Source organism: Fukomys damarensis, unplaced genomic scaffold (assembly GCF_012274545.1).
Source record: "Fukomys damarensis isolate Sample0158 unplaced genomic scaffold, DMR_v1.0_HiC HiC_scaffold_1, whole genome shotgun sequence".
Classification (NCBI taxonomy): Eukaryota; Metazoa; Chordata; class Mammalia; order Rodentia; family Bathyergidae; genus Fukomys; species Fukomys damarensis.
Genome location: NW_022900913.1, coordinates 27,861,384 through 27,881,710, shown reverse-complemented (window position 1 = coordinate 27,881,710; position 20,327 = coordinate 27,861,384). Strand labels below are relative to the sequence as shown.

The window sequence follows — 20,327 nt, the reverse complement described above, 5'->3', positions numbered from 1 at the left end:
TAAAAAAAAAAAAAAAAAAAAAAAAAAAAAGCCACAGGAAAACTGATAAGCAATCTTATTCATTCAGCTCTACAGGAAAGCTGGCTGTAACTGTCATTAAGAGCACAGGCCTTTTGAGTTAGAAGTGAGTTGAAAATTCACATTACACTATTTCTGTGACATCAAATGAGGTATTTCAGTTTACTCTTCTGCAAAGGGGCAATAGTATCTTCTTGGTGGGGATACTAATATTAAAGCATAAAATGTAATAAAAGATGCAGCTCAGCGTAGTACAAGAAACACTGGCCAATGTACTTTTTAAATAAAAAAATTAATGGGATGAACATATACCGGTTTTATCCATATTTGGAACCAATTTATAAACAAACTTCTATTTGTGAAGTTACGTGGCTCACTCAAGTATACATTTCTTAATACCCTCTCTTTTACTATATTCCTAAATATCCTATGTTGGGAAACTTAGTGTTTAAGAGCTATTATTCTGGAATTTTGGAAACATATTGTAAATGCCATGTAAATCTTGGTTTGGCCACCCACTAACTGTGTGACTCTGGACAAGTTGGGAGAAGTTATTCAGCCACTCTGTATGTGACTTTCCACATCTATAAAAAGGGATTGCTGTCAGAATTAAATGAGAATACATTTAAAGAACTTAAATGTATGGCACATAACAAGTGCTCAACAAAGGCAGCTATTCTTATATCAGGTTTCATCTTTATTCAACTGAATGAGCACACTGGTGTCTTAACTAGTCTAGTTTCTTCTATGTCCCCTTACCTCCACCCCCAGGGTGCCTAGCAAGTTAATTTTCTAAATTTCAGCCTTGCCAATGTTTCATCTATTCCAAGAGCCACTCTCTTCATCTTGCTTCATAGTCTACTAGAGTCTGGACTTCTTACAGCCCTGCATAGTTGCCCACCTGACTCTCTTCTTGTCATTCCCTTCCCTGAGTTCCTTGCACCAGCAACTTTAGCTATTTAAAAGAGTATGGAACCAAACAAACAACTTTACCTATGCTGTTTCCTTGACCTATCACTCAGAGATCTCCTATCTGACTATTTTTAATACCCAACTTATGAGTCACTTCCTCTGAGAAGGCTGCCCTCTATAATTTAATTAGACCTCCCATGTGTTGCCACATAATCACCAGTTCATTTAACAAACACATGGCACTATAATTATCTGCCTCACCCACAAATAGCACACAGACCATTCACTATTCATCTTTTCATCTCTAGCACCTAGTACAGGGCCCGGCACATAGGTAGATTCAAACTTTTGCTGCCTTAAATCCTGGAAAGTTTCCCAGAAGCTGGAGCACTGCATGAAATATTCTCTTTGTCTATCTGGACATGGATGGAGTGGTATCCCAGTCCCATAGAACAAAATTAACATGTGTAACAGCTGCCTTTGTAACACACACTGGCTGCTACTCACTTGACAATGGGATCTGAAAGCTGTAGGCCTTCCAGGCTTAGATTCTGCAGCTTGGCGCACTGAGACAGAATGCCATGGAGGGCAGACACATTTATAACTGAGTTCGACAGGTCCATGTGCTGTACGCGGAAAGGGCTAAGCACAGAAGAGAAGAAAGAAGTTCTGTAAGATGGTTCACCCGAGTGCATCTAATCAAATCTGACTACTACTTCTTCCTAAATGAGCGGCGAATCATAAATAAGACCCTGTACTGAATATAGTTCTGGTCAAATACTGAACATAGTTCTGGTCATAAAACAAATTACTGCTAGCTAATTTCCATTCCTGTTCTCAGGAATTTAAAATTCAAGAGGATTTTGCCAAGTACAGATGTTGGTATCAGTACAGTGCCAGTTACAAAATTAATGAGAATGAGCTGGGTGTACATATAAGGAGACTTAGCCTATCATGACTCCTCATTTCTGTCGAGGATGAGTGGGTGAGAAGCAGTGGAAACAAAATGGGGAGAGAGTGGAGGAACAACTTTTAAAGGAAAACCAAGTTTAATTTTAGATTTGGTAACACTGATGTACTTGAACAAATTCAGATGTAGAAATTTTCAGGCAGTGTGAAAGGGAAGGCTGAGCTACAGATAAGGATTGGAGAGTCCTGAGCATACAGGTGGGTGTACAGGACACAGCTTGTCCAAGAACAGTGTGTGGATTAAAAAGAAAAGCAGTGAGTTAACAGATGTTGTTGTGAACATAATAAATCACATGTGTAAAGGAGACTAAGAAGGACTGGCCTTGGCAGTAGACAAAAACAGGGAAAGAGGTTCTGATGGTGGAAAGAAGGGAAAAAGCTCTACAGAGGAAAGAGATATGTTTTACCCTTAGCTCTACTGCCTTCAGCTTGTTTTTCTTTTCAGTAGTCATCCCACTCAAGCATGATGTAGCATTAAACCTTAATACTGCATAATTATCAGCAACAGAGAAATACCGTCTCAAAATAGTCTATCAAACAAAAAAAAAAGAGGGCTTTTTTTCTTTTTTAGTAGGTTGCAGTTCTGTCCATGATAGGACAGAAAGCCCAAGCTACATACCTCCCACTTTTTTGTTTAATAGAAATGGGCAGCAAGGAAAGAACTAGATAGCCCTCATTTACTGATGAGTGTTCTGCCCTCTTTGCTTTGTAAGATCCACAATTCTCATTTGCCGAGAACCCAACCCCAGGAGCTAAATGAATTCTGGCGGGAGGGCAGTGTTAGGGCTTGAAGTAAAAGCCTCATGCATGCCAGGCAAGCGCTCTACCACTGAACCACACGCTCAGCCCTCTAGGTGATCATCTTTGATTTGGGGAAGAGCCCAACAGTAATCCTGCACTACACTGTGAACAGTGGCACTGAAAACCCAAGGGCCACAGGGCACAATATGCAATTAACACCTCAACTGCACAGATGACCTGTCTCAGATTGTAAGATGACGTAAAGAATAAAAAGAGTTTTGATCTGTTTCTCCCTCAAGATTAAAATAAATAGGGCCAGGGATTTAACTCAGTGGTGCTGCTGCCCTCCTGACAAGCTCAAGGTCCCAAGTTCAATCCCCGGTACCAAAAAAATAAAAATGAATAAATAAATAAATAAAATAAATAAATAAAAATAAATAAATAGTCTTTGCCAAGCAGTTTTCTTTTGTACCTGAAATGTTCAACCAATGGTTGGTCCATAAATGATCGTGGACAACGGAAGGCAACTACTCCTCGAGACAACAACCGACCAGTGACATCTGGGTGCAGATTTCTACCTGTAAGGTCTAGGGTCTGCCAAAGAGACTCATCAAACCTGGAAGAGAAGAGAGGCCTGACCTGGCAAATCTATTACAATGAACGCTAGAGGCCTTCACTCAAAAGGAAGACAGAGCTGCTTAATCTCCCCGAAGCAAATTCTTCTGTTTTCAGGTTGTGCAATTACCTATGCTCCTATTATTGCTTGATCCTAACATGGATAAGCATCCATCTTTCTATATATTCCCAATTGGTTTGATACTAAATTAAGGACTGCTGGGGCAGGGACTTGGCTCAGTGGTTCTGCCACCTGGCTCGCAAAAGCCTGAGTGCTCAATCATCGGTACCAAAAAAAAAAAGATTGCTAATGATCCAGAAATTGGGAATAAATCAAATAAGTATGTGATTTAATATGACAAGCTTAAAACTGATTATTAAAATTGCTTAACTGATTATTACTAGATGAGTAGTTTCAAAACTTCCTTAAATAATCCTATTTGCCATTTTTGTTAAGCATGGACAAGTCTCAATTACCAAAAATAACATGCAAATATAACTGAAGGAAGACAGTGTAGTACTATTATGGGATATAGCTGTCATAGACATCTAGGAAAACTGAGTCAGAGTGCAGCTCTACTTTGTGGTACCTGAAATCACGTACATGCATGTGCATATATCTGTGTATGTGTACATGTGTGTGCATGTATTCATGTGAAAGGGACAGGGAAAGATAATTAGATGTGGACAGTGTTTCTAAGGCAAAAGGGAAGTAGCCCAGTAAGGGATTTTTAATATCCACAGCTGGATTCAGTTGAACAAAAGAAAATGAGCAATACAAGCACATGACGGAGAATCAGGGGTTCTAGAATTCCCTTTTTAAATAGTGCTTGATATAAGTGACCAGGGTTTTAAATAATTTTGTAATTGTCAGTGTGTAATTTGACCTCCATTACTAAAAAGGATGGCTGTACATAAAATATCCTCAAGAGACGGAATTTTTGTAATTTCTTTCCCAGACTCAGGTCCACTTCTGAGAAAATTACACCAGCTCAAGTTCTGGTTATCTCAAATCTCATGCCTGACTTAATCCTTGTAAAGGCAAACAACAACAGCTTACCCAGCATTCTAGAACAGTCTGGGAAAAGTTTTGAAATATCTATCTTTAGCATACACAGGAAGATATATTCAGGAGCTATCTGAATCCTCGGCTACACAAAACTAGCTATGGTTGAGCTGTGGAGTTGGCCAGACCTTAGATTACTGCTGTATCACTTGCCTCTGTGATGTCTTCTATAAAAATGAGATAATACAAATACTGTCACTTAAGACTGTAAGGAATATTGAACTGGTAACAGTCCCTGGTACATAGTAAATGCTTAATAAATGTCAGTTATAACTTTATGACAACTAAAATGAAAACTAATGGACTTGATGGAGGAGATGTAGGTCAAAAGATACAAAACAGCAGATAGATAGGATTAACAAGTCTTCTGATTTAATGTATTACATGAGGACTACTGGTGAACAATATTGCTAAAAGTATATTTCAGACGTTTTTCTAGCCAAAAAGGGCAGTTATGTGAAACAATGGGTATATTAATATATTCTGCAATATATTAATTTCACTGCATGTACATCAAAACATCATGTATACCTTAAATATAAATAATACAATTTTTAAAAAAGCAGATTGTTCAAGGAGTGGACAATTGCAAAACTGGTGGAATAAAGAAAAAAACATCTGGAATTTCTTGGATGGCAATGAGTGAAACTCAGTCAACACTTGCATTCCAGGTGTGCAAACCCCTATCTTCTAAGCAAATACAGTCTACTCCTGCAGATACCTATACTGCCTTATGTCTAGCACAGCCTTAATGGCAAGAAGCTCCTCCTTCTCAAAAGGAGGTGTCAAAAGGAGATCTAGACTTGTGGAGTGAGAAGTGAGAAAGATGGTCTCCAAAGAAAGCAAGAAATGACCAGTGGTGGGCGATGGACATAGCTCAGTGGCGTTGCACCTGCCTGGCATCCTCAAGGTCCTGAGTTCGATTCCTGGTGCTCCAGGGTAGGGCCGAGGAGGGTTGGAACTGGCAAAAAGTTCCAATTTAAAAAGTTTTGTCACATGTGAGTGTGGCTCAGGGGTACAGTTCTTACCCCAGGCCTGGAGTTTCCTCCTCAATACAAAAAAAGATTTTTTCTCGCTTCAGGCCTACCATCCCAGCTCACCATCCACACCTCAAACACGCTACCAAAATCAGCAAAAAACACCTACTGGGTTTCTTTGTGTTCCGCATGCCTGTGAGTCAAGCGCTGTACCAGCATCTTTACATCCTGGTAACTGCCCTGCACTGATGGCACCATTATGCCCATTTCACAAATGAGACCGAGGCTCAGAAGTGTCACAGAACTTGCTCAGGTCATGGTGGCATATGTGGCAGAGGTTGGGCTCACACAAGGGTCTGAGACCAGAGCCCCATATTCTCTCCCAGTGGGCTCCAGTGGGACACAGCTCTCCACAGCTGTCCAGAACTCCCTTTGCTCCGAGCACGGTGCCTGGCCCACATGCCACACTCGGTAAGCAGGTGCTCTGCTGAATGTGGGCAAAGAGACTGTCAGAAATGGGGTGATTTTATACCTCCAGGAGACTCCTCTCTTTCTCTCTGAAATGAGGATACTAATTAAGGACGATGACTAGTTTGCTTTATTTATTTTTTTTTTTTAAAGCTTTACCAGGAATACACAACCTCCCCTTCCCTACTTCCCCCACATATGCCCAAAGTGGTGAAAAGTACTTACGCGAGGCAGTACCACCTCTTACACACACCAGAGACTCTCAGCAACTCGGGTAGGCACAGACAGGAAAAAATCCCTAGGAGCAGCTCATCTGGGAGGGAGTCCCATGAAACACCTAGGAAGAGACAAAAATTTCCCATCACTGATCTTCCCTGTCAGGTCTACTGAATCTTTCCAAGCATGTAAAGGATACATAATATTTAGCTAAAAGGGGTATTTGATCCTAACTGAATTCCTCATCCTCACATTTAGTTTTCTGTCCAAACTACTGTTTACATATCCTGAAGTGAGTTCCTCATTTTCTTAGCAGCAAGAAGAGAGAAAGCCAAGAATACTTTCCCTGTCATTCTTCCCTTCAAAACCAGCCAGCCAGCTATGAGTGGGGACATTAACAGTGCCACAGAGCAAGCTCCCAGCCTATCAAGATACTGTGGCCATCAAGCCCATCAAGATATTGGGGTCACTAAGGAAGGTCTTGTTTCTATCTGGTGTGGACCTGCAGCTTCCTCCCTCTTATTTCAGGTGTACAGAAAGCACACTGAAGTCCGCGCCTCACGGAGCAGTAGCAGAAGGATGCAGTCAGTTCTTAATTCTGCAAATATGAACTCAGCCCCTACTCCAGTGCCGGATAGTATTGTTTCAGGTATTCAGGAAAAGAAGAGCAAACACATTAAGTCAGACGTGTATTTTACTTTCATAGGGCATACATGCCAGTGAGGGACAACAGACAGTCACCCATGAAAAACAGATACATTATGTGACATGGTAAAAAGGACGAGTGCTATGCAGAAAAATTCAGCAAGGTAAGGGAGGGAATGGAGAGTTCAGGGACAGGTAACCAAGTCTGAAGAGTGGTCAGTGAGGCTCTACTAAGACGGTGATCTCTAAGCAGAAGCTTGAACCCAGGGAGGGAGGAAACTGGGTATACAGGGGAGGTTCTAGGTGCTGGGCACAGCATGTCCGCTTGGAGGAAACACAAGGGGGGCCAGCCTGGAGGAGCAGAGGAAGGCAAGAACAGTAGGGTCATAGAGGATTTGTGTGTCATGGTAAGGATTTGCTTTGGCTCTTAATTCAACTACTAGAGGATTCGGAGCAAAGTGACAGGATGTCAGTAAAGTTTTAAAATGATTACTCTGGCTACTGTGTTCAGAACAGACTGGAGGGATAGAAAGGTGGATGCAGAAATACCATTTTTCTTAGTTTATGACAGCAGTCTCGAATTAGCTATTCAGCAAGTATTCATCTCTTACCTACGAATACACAAAAAAGACGACGAGATCAGGATAATATAAAATGGCCAAGCAGGAAATGGGCAGGCAGCAAAGAAATACTGAAGAGTGGTTGATGAACATAGTACGTCTGCGCCTGGCTGACCTTCTAATTCTACTGATATCTTTTTTCCCCCCAGCCACCTTTAAAAACACTAGTTTATGTACCATCGATGTTGAATGAGTCACTGTGCAGGGGACTGAGTGCATAATGCACAGCACCAAGAGAGTGACAAACATCACAGCTGTTGCCCCTAGGAGTATCCCCAAGTCTTTCTTAGACAATCACACCCTTCCCTCAATTACAGCGTTTCAAAAGAACCCTAAATACTTCAGCATAAGTCTGCACTTCTTAGCATGAATTTCAAAGCTTTCATGCCAGGACCCAACTCATTTTTTTCCTGGGCTCCTTATCTAGAAATGTTTTCCAGACATTTGAAGCTTCCTGTAATTCTTAGAATGAGCCATTCTGTGTCATATCTCAATGCCTCTTCTGTGCTCTGTCCTTCCTATAGCGGCTCTTCATTTTTAACTTAAACTGCTATTAAAGCCCCAGCTCCTACAGAATGTCTCACGTGATACCATCAAGGTCAACTCACTCTTGTACTATGATCGCTTTATTTCCTTGACCATCTCTCTAGGCCTCCACTAGTCCAAAAATTCTTAGGAACAAGAAGCTAATATTGTTTTTTAAACATTCTTTGTATTTCCAGGAACTAGTACAGAGTCTAATCCAGTCATCCATTTATATATTTACTGAACAAGTGTGACAGTAGCTGGAGGTTATGCCCAGGTTCCTCAGTACAACAATCTTTCTGTTGCTGCCAAAGTTCTTCCCCAGCCAACATGGAGGACAAAAGTTCTCAAACAAGTTCCTGCCTGCTTACCAAATTAGAAAAGAAGTCAAAAGACAGGCTTTTCTCAAATTTTTCTCATTAAGTTTAATTCTGACTTCTGCTGCCTCTTGCATACATAGATAAGATTCTAGTATTTGCTCTGGCAAAAATAACACCTTTGGGTAGCTTGATTGTAATAGGTTGAAAATTTACTATGATCCACAAAGCTATCCTGATACCAGGTGTGTGGTCTCCCTGACAAGTCTGAAAAATACTGAACTGAGGAAAAAAGATCAGCTTTGATAGGAATCCCAGCTATGCTGCCCGCCCCCAAGTCTGAGAACTTCAGCATCTTTCCGGGCCTCTGTTTTCCATCTGCAGCACTGAGGATAAACAGATTTATCTTGCATAGTTGTACAACGTGGGCATTAAATGATGTATGAAGAAAGATTAAGTAATGCAGCTGTTTTAGCTGGCTTTGGGAAATGATCAGCTCAAGAGCGTGTTAACCCCATAAATGAATTAATCCACTGAGTTAATAGCTGAATGGGTTATCATCAGTGGGACCTGGAGAAAGGGAGAGTCATAGGGGCAGGACCTTTGGGAACTGTATCTTTTTCCTGGCCTCTTCCTTTTGGTCTTTTTCTCCTTCTCTTCTTCCTGGCTGCCAAGACATGAGCAGCTTTCCTCTGCCATGTTTCTGCCTCGCCACAGGCCTAAAACAATGGAGTCAGCTGACTGGACTGAAATCCTGGACCAAAATTAATCTTTCCTCCTGTAAGTTGTTCTTCTCAGGTATTTTGTCGCAAGGACAAAAAGCTAGCACAATAATGGCTCCTCACTCTCATTTCTCTTCCTCTCCTTCCCCCATTAAGTCTGCATATTTTTCTTTCCTGAAAACCATTTCATTTCAATGCTGCTTACTATTTTCACCAATGAGCAAAAATCCAAGGAATGAGGATTTAGAGAGTCTATCTATGTTTGAGATCCTCAGAAGCAGAAATTAAGGGTTTGATTCAACAAGTTTACTTGGGAAGTAATGCCAGGAAGTAAAGGAAGAAGTGGAGAAGACAGACATGGAAGGGAAGGAAGCCAACTCAGGGTGTGTGAATGAGCAGATTACTAGTGAGGGCAGTGGGTTAAAATTTTCTGGGAACTCTAGGAAACCGTCTGGAACCTGCCCCAGAGCTGTCGCACCCAAGGACTTGGGTGCTGGTCATGACCCTAGCATTTACTGGCAGTCATCAGTGGGGTGCTGAATTTTAACTCGTTAGCATTCCCTGCCCAGAGAAAGCCCTCAAGCATGGAGTCATATTTATGTGCAGAAAGCCTCTGGCATTAAAGGAATGGTGTGCTTCAAGAGCAATAGATGGGGCACCAATAATGCCCTCTAAAGATGTCTGGGAAAGGAAACTAGGAAAACTTTCTGTGAAAGGCAAAACAGATGAGATAAATGAACTAAATCAACAAATTTGGTGTTCCTCTTTTATTGGGAAGATACATGGGATCAGGAACAAACTGAAGAGTAATAGGAAATAGATAATGTGCTAGGAAAATTCGCACACAGTGAAGAATGCAAAGACCAGCAAACCTAGCAACAAAGTTGTGCAAGTGAGAGAACAGTCCAGAGTTGGGAGGGACTTTGTGCTGCAACTTCCATTTTCACCTGCCCAAATCCTGTTCATCCTCACATTTCGGCTCAAATGGCATTTGCTCAGAGAAACATTGTTAGGTCACCACCAAAGTCCCGCAGCCAAGTTTGCACATCTACCACCTAACACAAATGCCTGACACATAATTGGCACTTGATAAATATCTGCTAAATACATTACCCCTTTTACTCCTTTACACACACAGTAAATATGCTGCTGATTCGTAGTGTGCCCGTCTTACCTTCCAACAATTAATTACTAATGCTCATTCCTACGGCAGAGCCTGGCACTGAACCTTAGAAACTGCCCAAGTGATAATTTACAAAGGAATGACTGACACCCCAGAGAAGAGTGGCAGCCTTATTTTAAAGATCAGCAGGACTGATGGCCTCTTAGGACCTGTTTTCTCATTTTTAAAATGACGAGGTTGCCCTCTGAATCGACCTTCTACAAACATTTTGTGGGGCTTGACTAATGCACTAATGCTGGGAGCTGGACTAAGCCATAGAAGCTGCCCAGTGGCTACATGGGAGCTGAAATAATAAATATGTAGGCTACCAATTAAAACTGCCATCTATCAGAAACCTTCAAGTCTCTCCAATGTTAATCTTTGCAGCAACTTGTATACTAAGTACAGCATTATTATTCCAATTTTACAAATGAGGAAATTATCTTAGTGGATTTAAATAACTTCATTAACTACTAGGTTAAAGCTGCAAAAGGCAAATTTGAGTTTCCAAATTCCCCTGCCTCAGGGTGAAGGCACAGAGTCGCAAGAGGTCACGAGTGTGATGACTTGCCAGGAAGCAGGGGCACTGCAGGTGGGGGTGAGGTACCTACAAAGGACGTCTGGTACAAGACGTGTGTGCTAAAGACAGAGATCCAGAGCACAATGGTGATGTCCTCTACTAGTATAGCAGCTGTCTTTGAGGGGGACAGAAGTACAGGTGGCGGGAGGATCAAGAGAAGATGCAACTGTGATAAAAAGGGACAAGGTCACACGACCAGAACGTGGCAGAGTGGGCACTAAAACCCAGGTCTGACTTCAAAATAGGCTTTCTTTCTGTTCTGACATGTGATAAGTAAATCTGTGTTCTCCTCTGTTCTGAGAGGTATCTGATTATGCCATAAGTTTAGAACAGGTGAGAATTAAATCAGATTTTCTCTGAAAAAAGTAATCAATCACAGATTGATTGGTAGAGGGAAGAAGGTGTGAAATATTGATGCTAAGAGGCTCCAATGGTTTTACCACCAAGTGGAAGGAACACAGCCTTAGATAACATCCAAGTACCTGGGGCTCCATTCTGCTGACCACAGGACAACCCCCATCCTAGGGGCCCTGGGTGGGGGTGCAACGGCCTGGAACTGGCTGCTCTCCCAGCAGATGGGGCAGAATTTTGTCTTTCATAGCTGCTCCAGTGGCTGGCATCTAGGCTGTGACATGCTTAGTCTAATTTTACTTGCCATATTTAATTCTCAAAACATCAACCATCTGTTTCCTGGATTCTTGACTACAGAATGCTGCCTGGTCTGCTTGCTGAGAGGAAAGGAACATACGGAAGCTTTTGCTTGCTTCTGTTAAACCCACCAAGGCTGTACACCAGCCCTATACAAAAGGAAATAATAATTAAGCCCGAAGCCTCCAGTCTTCAAAAACAGGAATGGTGACAAGGGATACTTCAGAGCCTGGAAAGGCCAAAACCTGGCCAGAGCAGAGCTCTCCAGTGATCACTGTACCTATCACTGCTTCCAATCACTCCTCAGGTACAAACCCAACTTTCCACCACTGGAACTCATCAACTCCTGTGCATCTCCAACTATTCTGGAAAGAGCAGTTTAAAGGAGTTTTCTATGTACTTGGTTTTTATAGTACAGATAACTAAGCTTACATCCGCTGTTTATTTCTCAGAACTCATAATCAGATTGAAAATCCGAAGCAATCTTAGCCATATCCCAAATTTTGACTTTTAAAACTGTTCTTCTTCTGGCATCATTAATGTGGTAGTGAGGCTCTGCTACCCTTCCTTCCTTCCTTCAAGGGTTTATCTCAGTTAGTTTTTCTAACTTGTTTTAAGTAGCAACACTTCCTTTCTGAGGAAGTACACCCAGATTTTGTCTTTCTAATGAGTTCTCCTTCCTCTTCCCACAAACAATAAAGAGAAAACATGAGACTATATTCTGGCTAGGTAGACAATACAAAATAAAACAAAATGTAACAAAATGAAACAGGGGTCCCCAGTGCAAACCTTTATCCCACAACTCTTATTTCTAGGAAGGATTTGCTCAACCCTGGGATGAAAGGAGTAAGCAGAAAGAACTGAAAATGGAACTTGGGAAATAAGATACGGGATATAAATTCCATGAGAGCAGGGTCTTTTGCTCATGTTCAATGCTTGTTTCTAACCCCAAGAATGACATCTGATAAACATTTGCTAAAAGGAATGAATGAATGATAGGAAACTGAAACAGACAAAGATGACTGCGAGGGTGCCAGAAAGTCTTCCACAAAACTGAAATTTGGGAACTGTTGGCTGAGACTTATTGATGTGTCATGAAATCGATTTAGGAAGTTTGACTAGAAAGAAGGACAATTTTGTAAAAAAAAATCTCAGATACACATAAAGGATTATAATATTAAAAAAACATTTTTTACTGGTTAACAAATAAAAAGTTTCATGAAAAATGTTTGACCTGGGATATTAAAACAGGCTCCCAGGCTTCAACGAGTTCTTACATGAGAATCTCAGGAATTTTGCACTTTGAACGAGTTCCCTTGGGGATTCTGATATGCTCTGAACTTTAGTCTCTACTCTGAGAACCTTTGAGGGTCTGGAATTCCAAGCAGTCTAAGAGCCATGGAAGAGCTAATCAACAAATTAGTTCAACCACATTTTCATGGCCGTCACCTGTTTAAAGGGCAAAAACCAGGCATTTAATGATCATAAATAAAATGTGACTGTCTCCTTTTTGCATATTACTCGCCTCGCTCCTGGGCTATTTCCTCCCAAGTCCTTCCATCATTCTCCCCAGGCAAATCAGACCCATTCTGGTATAGCAGACCTCACAGCTCTAATCTTCCAAAGTAAACAGATAAAGAAGATTTTGTTGCCAGAAGTGAGGCCGGACTGGAGCTTGCAGGGAAAGACTGCTCGGCAAAGTACTAACAAAAACTCACACCCCAGGCCCTGTCCTACCCCAATCCTGGCAGAGCTATCAGCCACCTGTCCTGACAACTGGAGGCAAAACTTCTTGGAATTAGGTCATAGCTGCCCTGAAGGCCTAGGCTTCTAGAGGCCTAGTAGGAATTTTCTACACCAGCTGTCCCTCATCCTACATCCCTGGACCACCCCTGCCACATCCATAGCAATTCATCAATCTACATGCATGTGTATGTTACATACAAAGGTATATTATTGTTTTTTGTCTCCCGAACCTTTCTCTCCTGTATATTACTCTTAGGTAATGAAAACAAAAGTTGCTATCTTTTCTGAAGGCAACTTTAAAATCCAGATTCACTGATTGGACCATTTTCAGCTCCTCTCCTTGGAAATTCCATTTTTGCTGAGTGTCAGGAAGACTATCTATACATATCTGAATGGGAACGCAATCACTCTGCACAAGGGACTCCTCCCTGATCCCCTACAGCAGAGATGGCGGGCCTTTTAGAGCTTTCAAAGCCACAAACAGTCTGTTGTGGCCTAGGTTTGCCACTACTACCCCACAGCACTCACTGTCTGAGCTGCTCCTCTGCGGCCAGTGTAGGTAGCAGCCACATATTCCCCAGGGTGAGCTGCTCTTGTTTTTTCTTCCCAACTTGATTTGCAAACTTCTAGGACACAGCAACCATTCCCTATATTTCTATCTGGTTCTATCTGATTGCTTTAAAGAAAAGTCAGTTTTCAAAAGTCAGTTTTCAATTTACATTTGTATATGTGTGAATGTGGAAGGAGAGGGCAATCACACTTCATGTCAAAAAACTATTGACAACAGACGAGTTAAATGAAATCTGTTCATCTTAGCAGAAAATGTCTTTCACTATATTTAGTTGGTCAAACAGCAAACTGCCAGCAAATTACATTCCAGGTGCTGAAAACAGTAGTGGCATTAAATTTTAAAGAAAAAGTGTTCTACACTCATAGGGTCAGAATAACAGAATTATGGACAAAAATAAAGCAGCCTCCAAAACGGTTGTTAGAAATTTTGATTTTTTTTTTTTTTTTTCCTTTTCTGTGCTTGGTATTGAACATGGGCCTCCTGCATGCAATGCAAGCGCTCTACTACTGAGCTACAACCACAGCCCACTTGACTAAAATTAACTGGGCTTACTTGATGAGTGGTATGTGCCAGCAGCCTGCTAAGAGGCTTATTTAATCTTCTCGACCACTTATAAAGTGTCAATTATACTTCATTTCACAGGTAAAGAAACTAGTTGAGAGAGAGAGGCGCTTAACTTTCCAAGGTGGGTAAAGAGCAGAATAAAGATTCAATCCAGATTTGTTTGACCTCCCAATACTCTCCTGACTTTCTGATTAATTCTTAATGTGGATTCCCATCTTGTAAGTGGACAAGGATCTTTCCTAAAGAAAGGGAGAAGAAAGCAATTTTTTAAAAAAGCAAGCAACCAACCCATGAACCCTTCCACAGAAGACGCCAGAAGGAAGAACTTAAAAGATAAACTTTTTTTTACCTTGGTTCTATAATCTGCCTTCTCTATTATTACTCACTGAATATCAGCCTATGATTGCTTCCATAGACAACTTCAACAGCCTCCTAATTCTATCATCTCTAACATTATAGTCCAAATATGACCACTATTTATTATCATCCCTATATGTATCTTAACAACTCGCCAAACTTTGATCCTCTACTCCCTACTGTTTCATCTCAGCACATCAGTGTCTCTTTTTAAAAGGCTCAATCATATCACAACTGTGTGTGTGTGTTTTTTTTTTAGTCCAGGCATTGAACTCAGGTCCTTGCGCTTGCAAAGCAGTGGCTGGAAACAATGAGCTAAATACGGGGACAACTGTGTTTAAGACCACCTCTAGATGAATTTCTCCCTACTCTCACTTTTCCCACTCCATTCTTAGTATGTGGCTTCCTTGTTCCTGGGGTAAACATGTTATTCCTTCCTAAGGATCTTATAAAAGCTGTTCCTTTTGCCTGGGGCTCTTTTCTCCAAGATAAGAGTATGGTATATCGCCTGGTCGCCTGTATGCCTTTACTTAAAGGCCACTTCTCTCACTGAGGCTTTCTCTCAAAACCCTGTTTAAATCTGTAATTTTCCTTCCTATCCCAGGATTCCAATTCCCTTCTGGCTTGCTCTATTTTTATTTTTTAGCCATAACTCTTAGCATTATGTTCTTACATATTACATAAAACATCCTACTTATTGTGTTTATTGTATTCTCTCATTAGAACGGAAAATCCATGAACCTAAGTATGTTTACATTTGGCTCACAGGTACATCTTCATCACCTAGCACAATGCCTAACAAGAAGCATGCGCTCAGGAAATATTTGCTGAATTACTGTTTTGAATATTTACCAGCAAGAAAAACTGATCAAGTCAGTGCAGGGCCCTAAGGTTTTGAGGGCTCTGATCAACTCAGTAGGCACTCATTCACCTGACTGAGAAACCCAAGGGTTGCGGAGCTATTAGGAAAAAATAACGTGGTGACATCTAAATTTTAGTCCATTTATTCTATCTCTGGGGTAAGACGCTGGGGAAAAGAAGGTTAAAATTGTTGAGTCTCTTAAAATAGTTTAGGCAAGAGATGAGGAGAGCCTGAGAAATATTTCCTAGATAAGAAGGAAAGATGCAATGACTGATTAGATGTTGGGGTACTCACACTGACTTAGATTTTAGAGTTGGGTGACTGAGCAGATAAGCCACGATAATGGAGACAGAGCATACCAGAAGCCCATTTAAGAGTGGGCCTGTAGAGATAAGTCCTGTCCACTTGGTTTAAGATTTGTTTTTGTATTCTACTGACAAATAATCAAAGTGATTAGAATGGAAAGCTCAGTTGGGGGTTCAAAGCAGTAGAATATAAACAAAAAGAATCCTTCAAGCAGATCATTGTTTATGTTCCCATTTATCAGTGGCACTGAGCTGGGCTTTGGGCAGGCAGATTTCCTTCTAAGGAAAAAGACACGAATCTTCTCATGAGTTAAAAGTTTCAAGTTGATTGCACACCAGAAGATAGTCTTAAATATCTCCCATAAACTTCAATGATGGCTGGCCCCATCTCTTTGGAAAATAATTTCTAGACTGCGAGATTTAAAAAGGGACCCATCCTAAAGATCTTCCAACAAAGGTTTTCCTACAAATCCGTTCAATCCACCTCTTACAGTGACAATTTTATCCTATCTTACCTGGAAAGTTCTCTCGATGGAGCTTAGGCCTGCGGATGATCACAAAATCTTTATCATTTCCTTTGCTCTTCAACCTTTTCCGTGGGGGGCTCTGTGGGTGGCCCAGGTTTGAAAGCAGGTCCTGGGGTATGTTCTCACTGTCTACCTCCTCCTTCTCAAGGGCAGAAACCCCCATGCCTGACAATAGTTCAGAAGTCTTGCTGGAGTCCCATCCCCATGTGAAGCTGGTGGTAACGTTGCTACTCTGGTCCGGAATCTCCTGGAGGTGCTTCCTGCAGAAGGGTACAATATCATTGCTTTTCTTTTGAAAACCTACCCCTAAGTAATTCTAGGGTAGGCATGAAAGAAGCAGCAAATTATGCATTGTAGAAAATTTTAACAGCAGCTAATAGAATTGTATTTTTACGTGCCCACAGCTAATTCCCAAGAATGAAAGAGAAAACAGAAAAAAAAAAAAAAAGAATAAGAAAAATAAAAGGCTTTTTGATTTACGATCACGCAGAAGGCCTCAAGATTTTCTTCCCATGGAGGGAACAAGGAAAGGGAGAGTCATACAGTAATTGAAATCGGTAGTAGGTAAACCCACTTAGGGAAGCCAAATTAAACCGCATCTGATTCCCACACAGAAGCATCAATCTACCCACACATTCCCCAAGGGGCTAAGCAATCATTCATTTAACAGCATTAATAACGATCTTAGCATGTATCAATATTCGCGGCCCAAAAGAATTCAGCAGGTCCATCCATGGTCTGACCTCTTTGCAATCCACTTACCTGTGCATGGCGTCCACTGGGTCCGGAGTTTTAAATACGTGCATTAATTGCAGAACTTCCCGCCTCCTGGATTCCCGCTTTGGCGCGCAGCGGCTCCCAGCGTGCAGTTTGGGCCCCTAGCAGTCAGACCAGAGAACTGTAGCAACGTTCCATCTCTGGAGCGCGCGCAGAGCTCCTCCTCCCGCTCTCCCTATGGCCTCCGTTTGCCCCTGCAGCCTGCTGGGAGCTGTAGTTCCTTTACTGCAGCAGTCCCACTAGATCACTTCTACTTCCGCCACAAGCAGCTCGGCCCGCCTTTCTGATACCCACAACACCCCGCGGTGCGGGGCTGGACAGTGCGCAAGGTAGGCGGGGAGGCGGAAGTGGGCGGGGCTCCGTTTGACTGGGAAATGTCAGCTTCTTGAGTAGACGGGTTTTCCTTTCTCGGGAGCCTGGAGGCCTTCTGGTGGCCGTAATCGCCGTCTTCCCCGAGTGTGGGTCTCAGACCCTGGACGGCTGTGGCGAAAGCGGAGCTTCCAGGCCCCTTTCAGACGCTGTCTGGAGAGAGCGCACGGTGAGGCCGAGGGGGGTGCGTGTGAGTCGCGTTGGGGTCTGGGGTCCTGGCCGAATGCCGACGGAGGTAGAGGGGAACCCAGGAGAGTGAGCGGCCTCTGCCTAGAGGCCCACCTCCCTGGCCTCTGCCCTCCGGCCAGTTGAGAGGCTGCAAGCCTGGAGGATCACGCAAGCCTTAAAGCTTCCTTTACTGGGGAGAGGCCTCCCTTGGGACTGCGTCGGTGGACAGGATCCTTCCCACATCTGTGAAATAGGCACGAAGACGACGCACATCTCACGGGCTTGAAGTGAGAATCAGTTTGATGAGGGACGTGAAAGCCTGTTGTGAAGTAATGCGTAGTTCAAAGGAGAAGCAGTGGTTTAATTTTAGAGGAGCTGGAGCCCGCATTGGTTCCCTGCGAGCGGTAGGAAAGCCGCGTTTCTTGCAGTCTTGACAAGCCTCGTACATGCTAAGCTAGGGAGTAAGTTAAGATGACGATATGTTTGCAAAGGGCTTTACCTGCAAGCAAGAGGCCACCAGCAGTGCCATTTGGACGTACTAGGTCAAGTTATTGCGTCCATTTTCTTGGCCCCCTAAAAGCAAGCTGCATTTAGCTTATCTCTGATTGGAAGAGGTTGGGGCGGTTAGGGAGCATGCCGTATTCCAGGCACAGATGACCATGCGAAATCCTCTGTGTGGTGTACTGCAACTGTGACCCTGGAAAAACAGTGGGAGAGGGAAGGGGGTTGAAGTCTAACCCTAATAAAAACGAAGTCTTATAAAGTTCAGAAATAAGCAAGTCTGTTTCATCACAAACATATTAGAATATTAATTCAGTATGCTTTATGATATTCTTGTATATCTTTGAAAACAAACTTAATTCGCTTTACACTGAAACTCCCTTGCCCAGGTGTGTGCTTCTTTCAAGCTTGACGGTTGGCTTGAAAAGTAACTACCTCTTGGCAGAGGAAAGAATTCTGTACCTTTAGTTTGTTCTTGAAAGTTGATATGATTGTTGTGAAGAGATGTTAATAAATTAATTTTAATTGAAATGAGGCTAAGAATACTAGGCTGAGTTCAGAATTCATTAGACTAATGTTAACATATGGAAGATATTTTAAAATACAACTCCCACTACATATGTTTTCAGTAGTAGTCTCATTTTTGAAAGTCGAATATGACAAGAGAGATTCTATTTAAATATAAGGGCAATGTGCTTTTTACCATAGTTCCATCATAGCATGAAGTAAATCTTAAAACTGTTTTAGTTTTTTTTTCTTATATTATTTAGCTTATCAGAACAAAGGGATGAGGGCAATTTCATAGCAAAGTTTTTATCTGCTAATCAAATTTCAATATTTAATCATTTCCCTTGGTTAGTCTTAAAGCAGATTTTTAGTTCTGTTCAAGTTAATGTTCTGTGGCAGATGGGGCAAGAACAAAAAAGTCCTATTTGCTGTATGTTTTCTACTTCTCCCATGTAGATTACAATCATATATTAACCCATATCAAGTAATAGCATTATTACGTGTAAGGTGAAAACTTAAATTCTATATTAAATGTGACTTTCTTTGCATGCTATCTTGGTACATCTAAAATTATAACAGGAGAATGTTTTTAGTTTATTCACTTTGAAAACAACCAGAGAAATTATTTTGCAGTAAGAAGGGATCTCAGGATTGGAGATAAGACATGTAATTAAAATTTGGGCTTTGTGGTCAGGATGTAGATGTTTGAACCCCAGCTTTGCCATTTATTAGCCATGAGAACTTAGACAAATGACCCACCCTGCTCTGTTAAGCAAAAATACTAACAGTGCTTTCTTACTAAATCATGGGATCTAATTCAATAAAGCATAGTATTAGAACAATGCTTGGACTATAGTACACACATAAATATTAGCAATTTAAAGCAAAGACTTATTGGGAAGGATACTGAGGATTATTCTCTGTCAATGTAAGTCTTGAAGTTTATATACCTGGAGTAAAAAATTCATGAGTAGTTTTCTTTTTATCTGTCTACCTGCTTGCTCTCCCTTTCATACCTTGCCAAAGGTGAAACAATTTGCATGTGTCTCTTTCTCCTGGGAGGGGCTTGTCACACTTTGGAATGCAGGTTACCTGGTTGGTTTGCTAACTCAGCTTTTAAATGGCTTCAAAATTGTATGACTTTTTCCCTTGTGGTACTCTATATTGTAAATTGAACTCTCTTTATATCTGTACCTTAAATATGAGAATAATGATTGTTCAGAAGACTTAAATTTGATTTTTTAATCATCCACTTCTAGTTCTGATTCTTTTTGTTTTTCATTACTAGGATCTTGAGTTGTCTTCTACTTTTTATAGATTATTTTATTTTACTATTTTGTCATGTATTTGGGTAAAGATAACATAAGTTAACAATGAGTCTAATGAATCATTAGGACCTCACTGGAAATTTTTTTGTTTCAGAACATTTGGCTTTGTTAAAATTTTTGTCAGGTTTTTGTTTGTGTTTTTTTAGGTTGTTACCATTTCTTGTTCTCTATCTCTCTTTTTAAACATTGGAATTCTTCAAATTCCAAAATTATCATAACCTCTGAAATTTTCCTGAAAGAACTGTTATTGGCCATAAAATACTCAGAAAACAGAATTCCAAGTTGGGAATTTTAACAAGCAGATTATAAAACTATTATAAAGGTATTTGAAACTAATGTGAATAATATCTTGATGATTGGGAAAAGACTAAGTTGGTTTTTAAATGTTTAAGATTTTGGAACATATTTTACTGTTTTGTTTTGTTTTTTTTCCTTTGGTTTTGTTTTGTACTGGGGTTGGGACTCAGACCCTTGTGCTTGCAAGGGAGGTGGCGGAACCACTGAGCTAAATCCCCAGCTGGAACTGATATATATATATATATAT

The 20,327-nt window shown here is 41.2% G+C and overlaps 2 protein-coding genes across 6 annotated transcripts in view; one reads left to right on the top strand and one right to left on the bottom strand.

Moving 5' to 3' along the window:
* Skp2 (S-phase kinase associated protein 2) overlaps positions 1-17,086 on the bottom strand; it is a 29,975-nt gene extending 12,889 nt beyond the window's left edge. For 3 of the 4 annotated variants that reach the window (XM_010605466.3, XM_010605464.2, XM_010605467.2), the window contains exons 1-5: positions 16,896-17,086; positions 16,122-16,393; positions 5,992-6,103; positions 3,113-3,256; positions 1,438-1,572 (exon numbers count right to left, since the gene is read on the bottom strand). In XM_010605466.3, the coding sequence (XP_010603768.1) occupies positions 1,438-1,572; positions 3,113-3,256; positions 5,992-6,103; positions 16,122-16,393; positions 16,896-16,939 (707 nt within the window). In that variant the 5' untranslated portion in view covers positions 16,940-17,086. The remainder of the gene's footprint in view (positions 1-1,437; positions 1,573-3,112; positions 3,257-5,991; positions 6,104-16,121; positions 16,394-16,895) is intronic. The other variant, XM_010605468.2, reaches the window with a different exon arrangement.
* Positions 17,087-17,250: 164 nt separating this feature from the next.
* Positions 17,251-20,327, top strand: part of Lmbrd2 (LMBR1 domain containing 2) — a 47,341-nt gene continuing 44,264 nt past the window's right edge. For both annotated transcript variants that reach the window (XM_010605462.3, XM_010605463.3), the window contains exon 1: positions 17,251-17,448. The gene's annotated coding sequence lies outside the window, so the exon portion shown is untranslated. The remainder of the gene's footprint in view (positions 17,449-20,327) is intronic.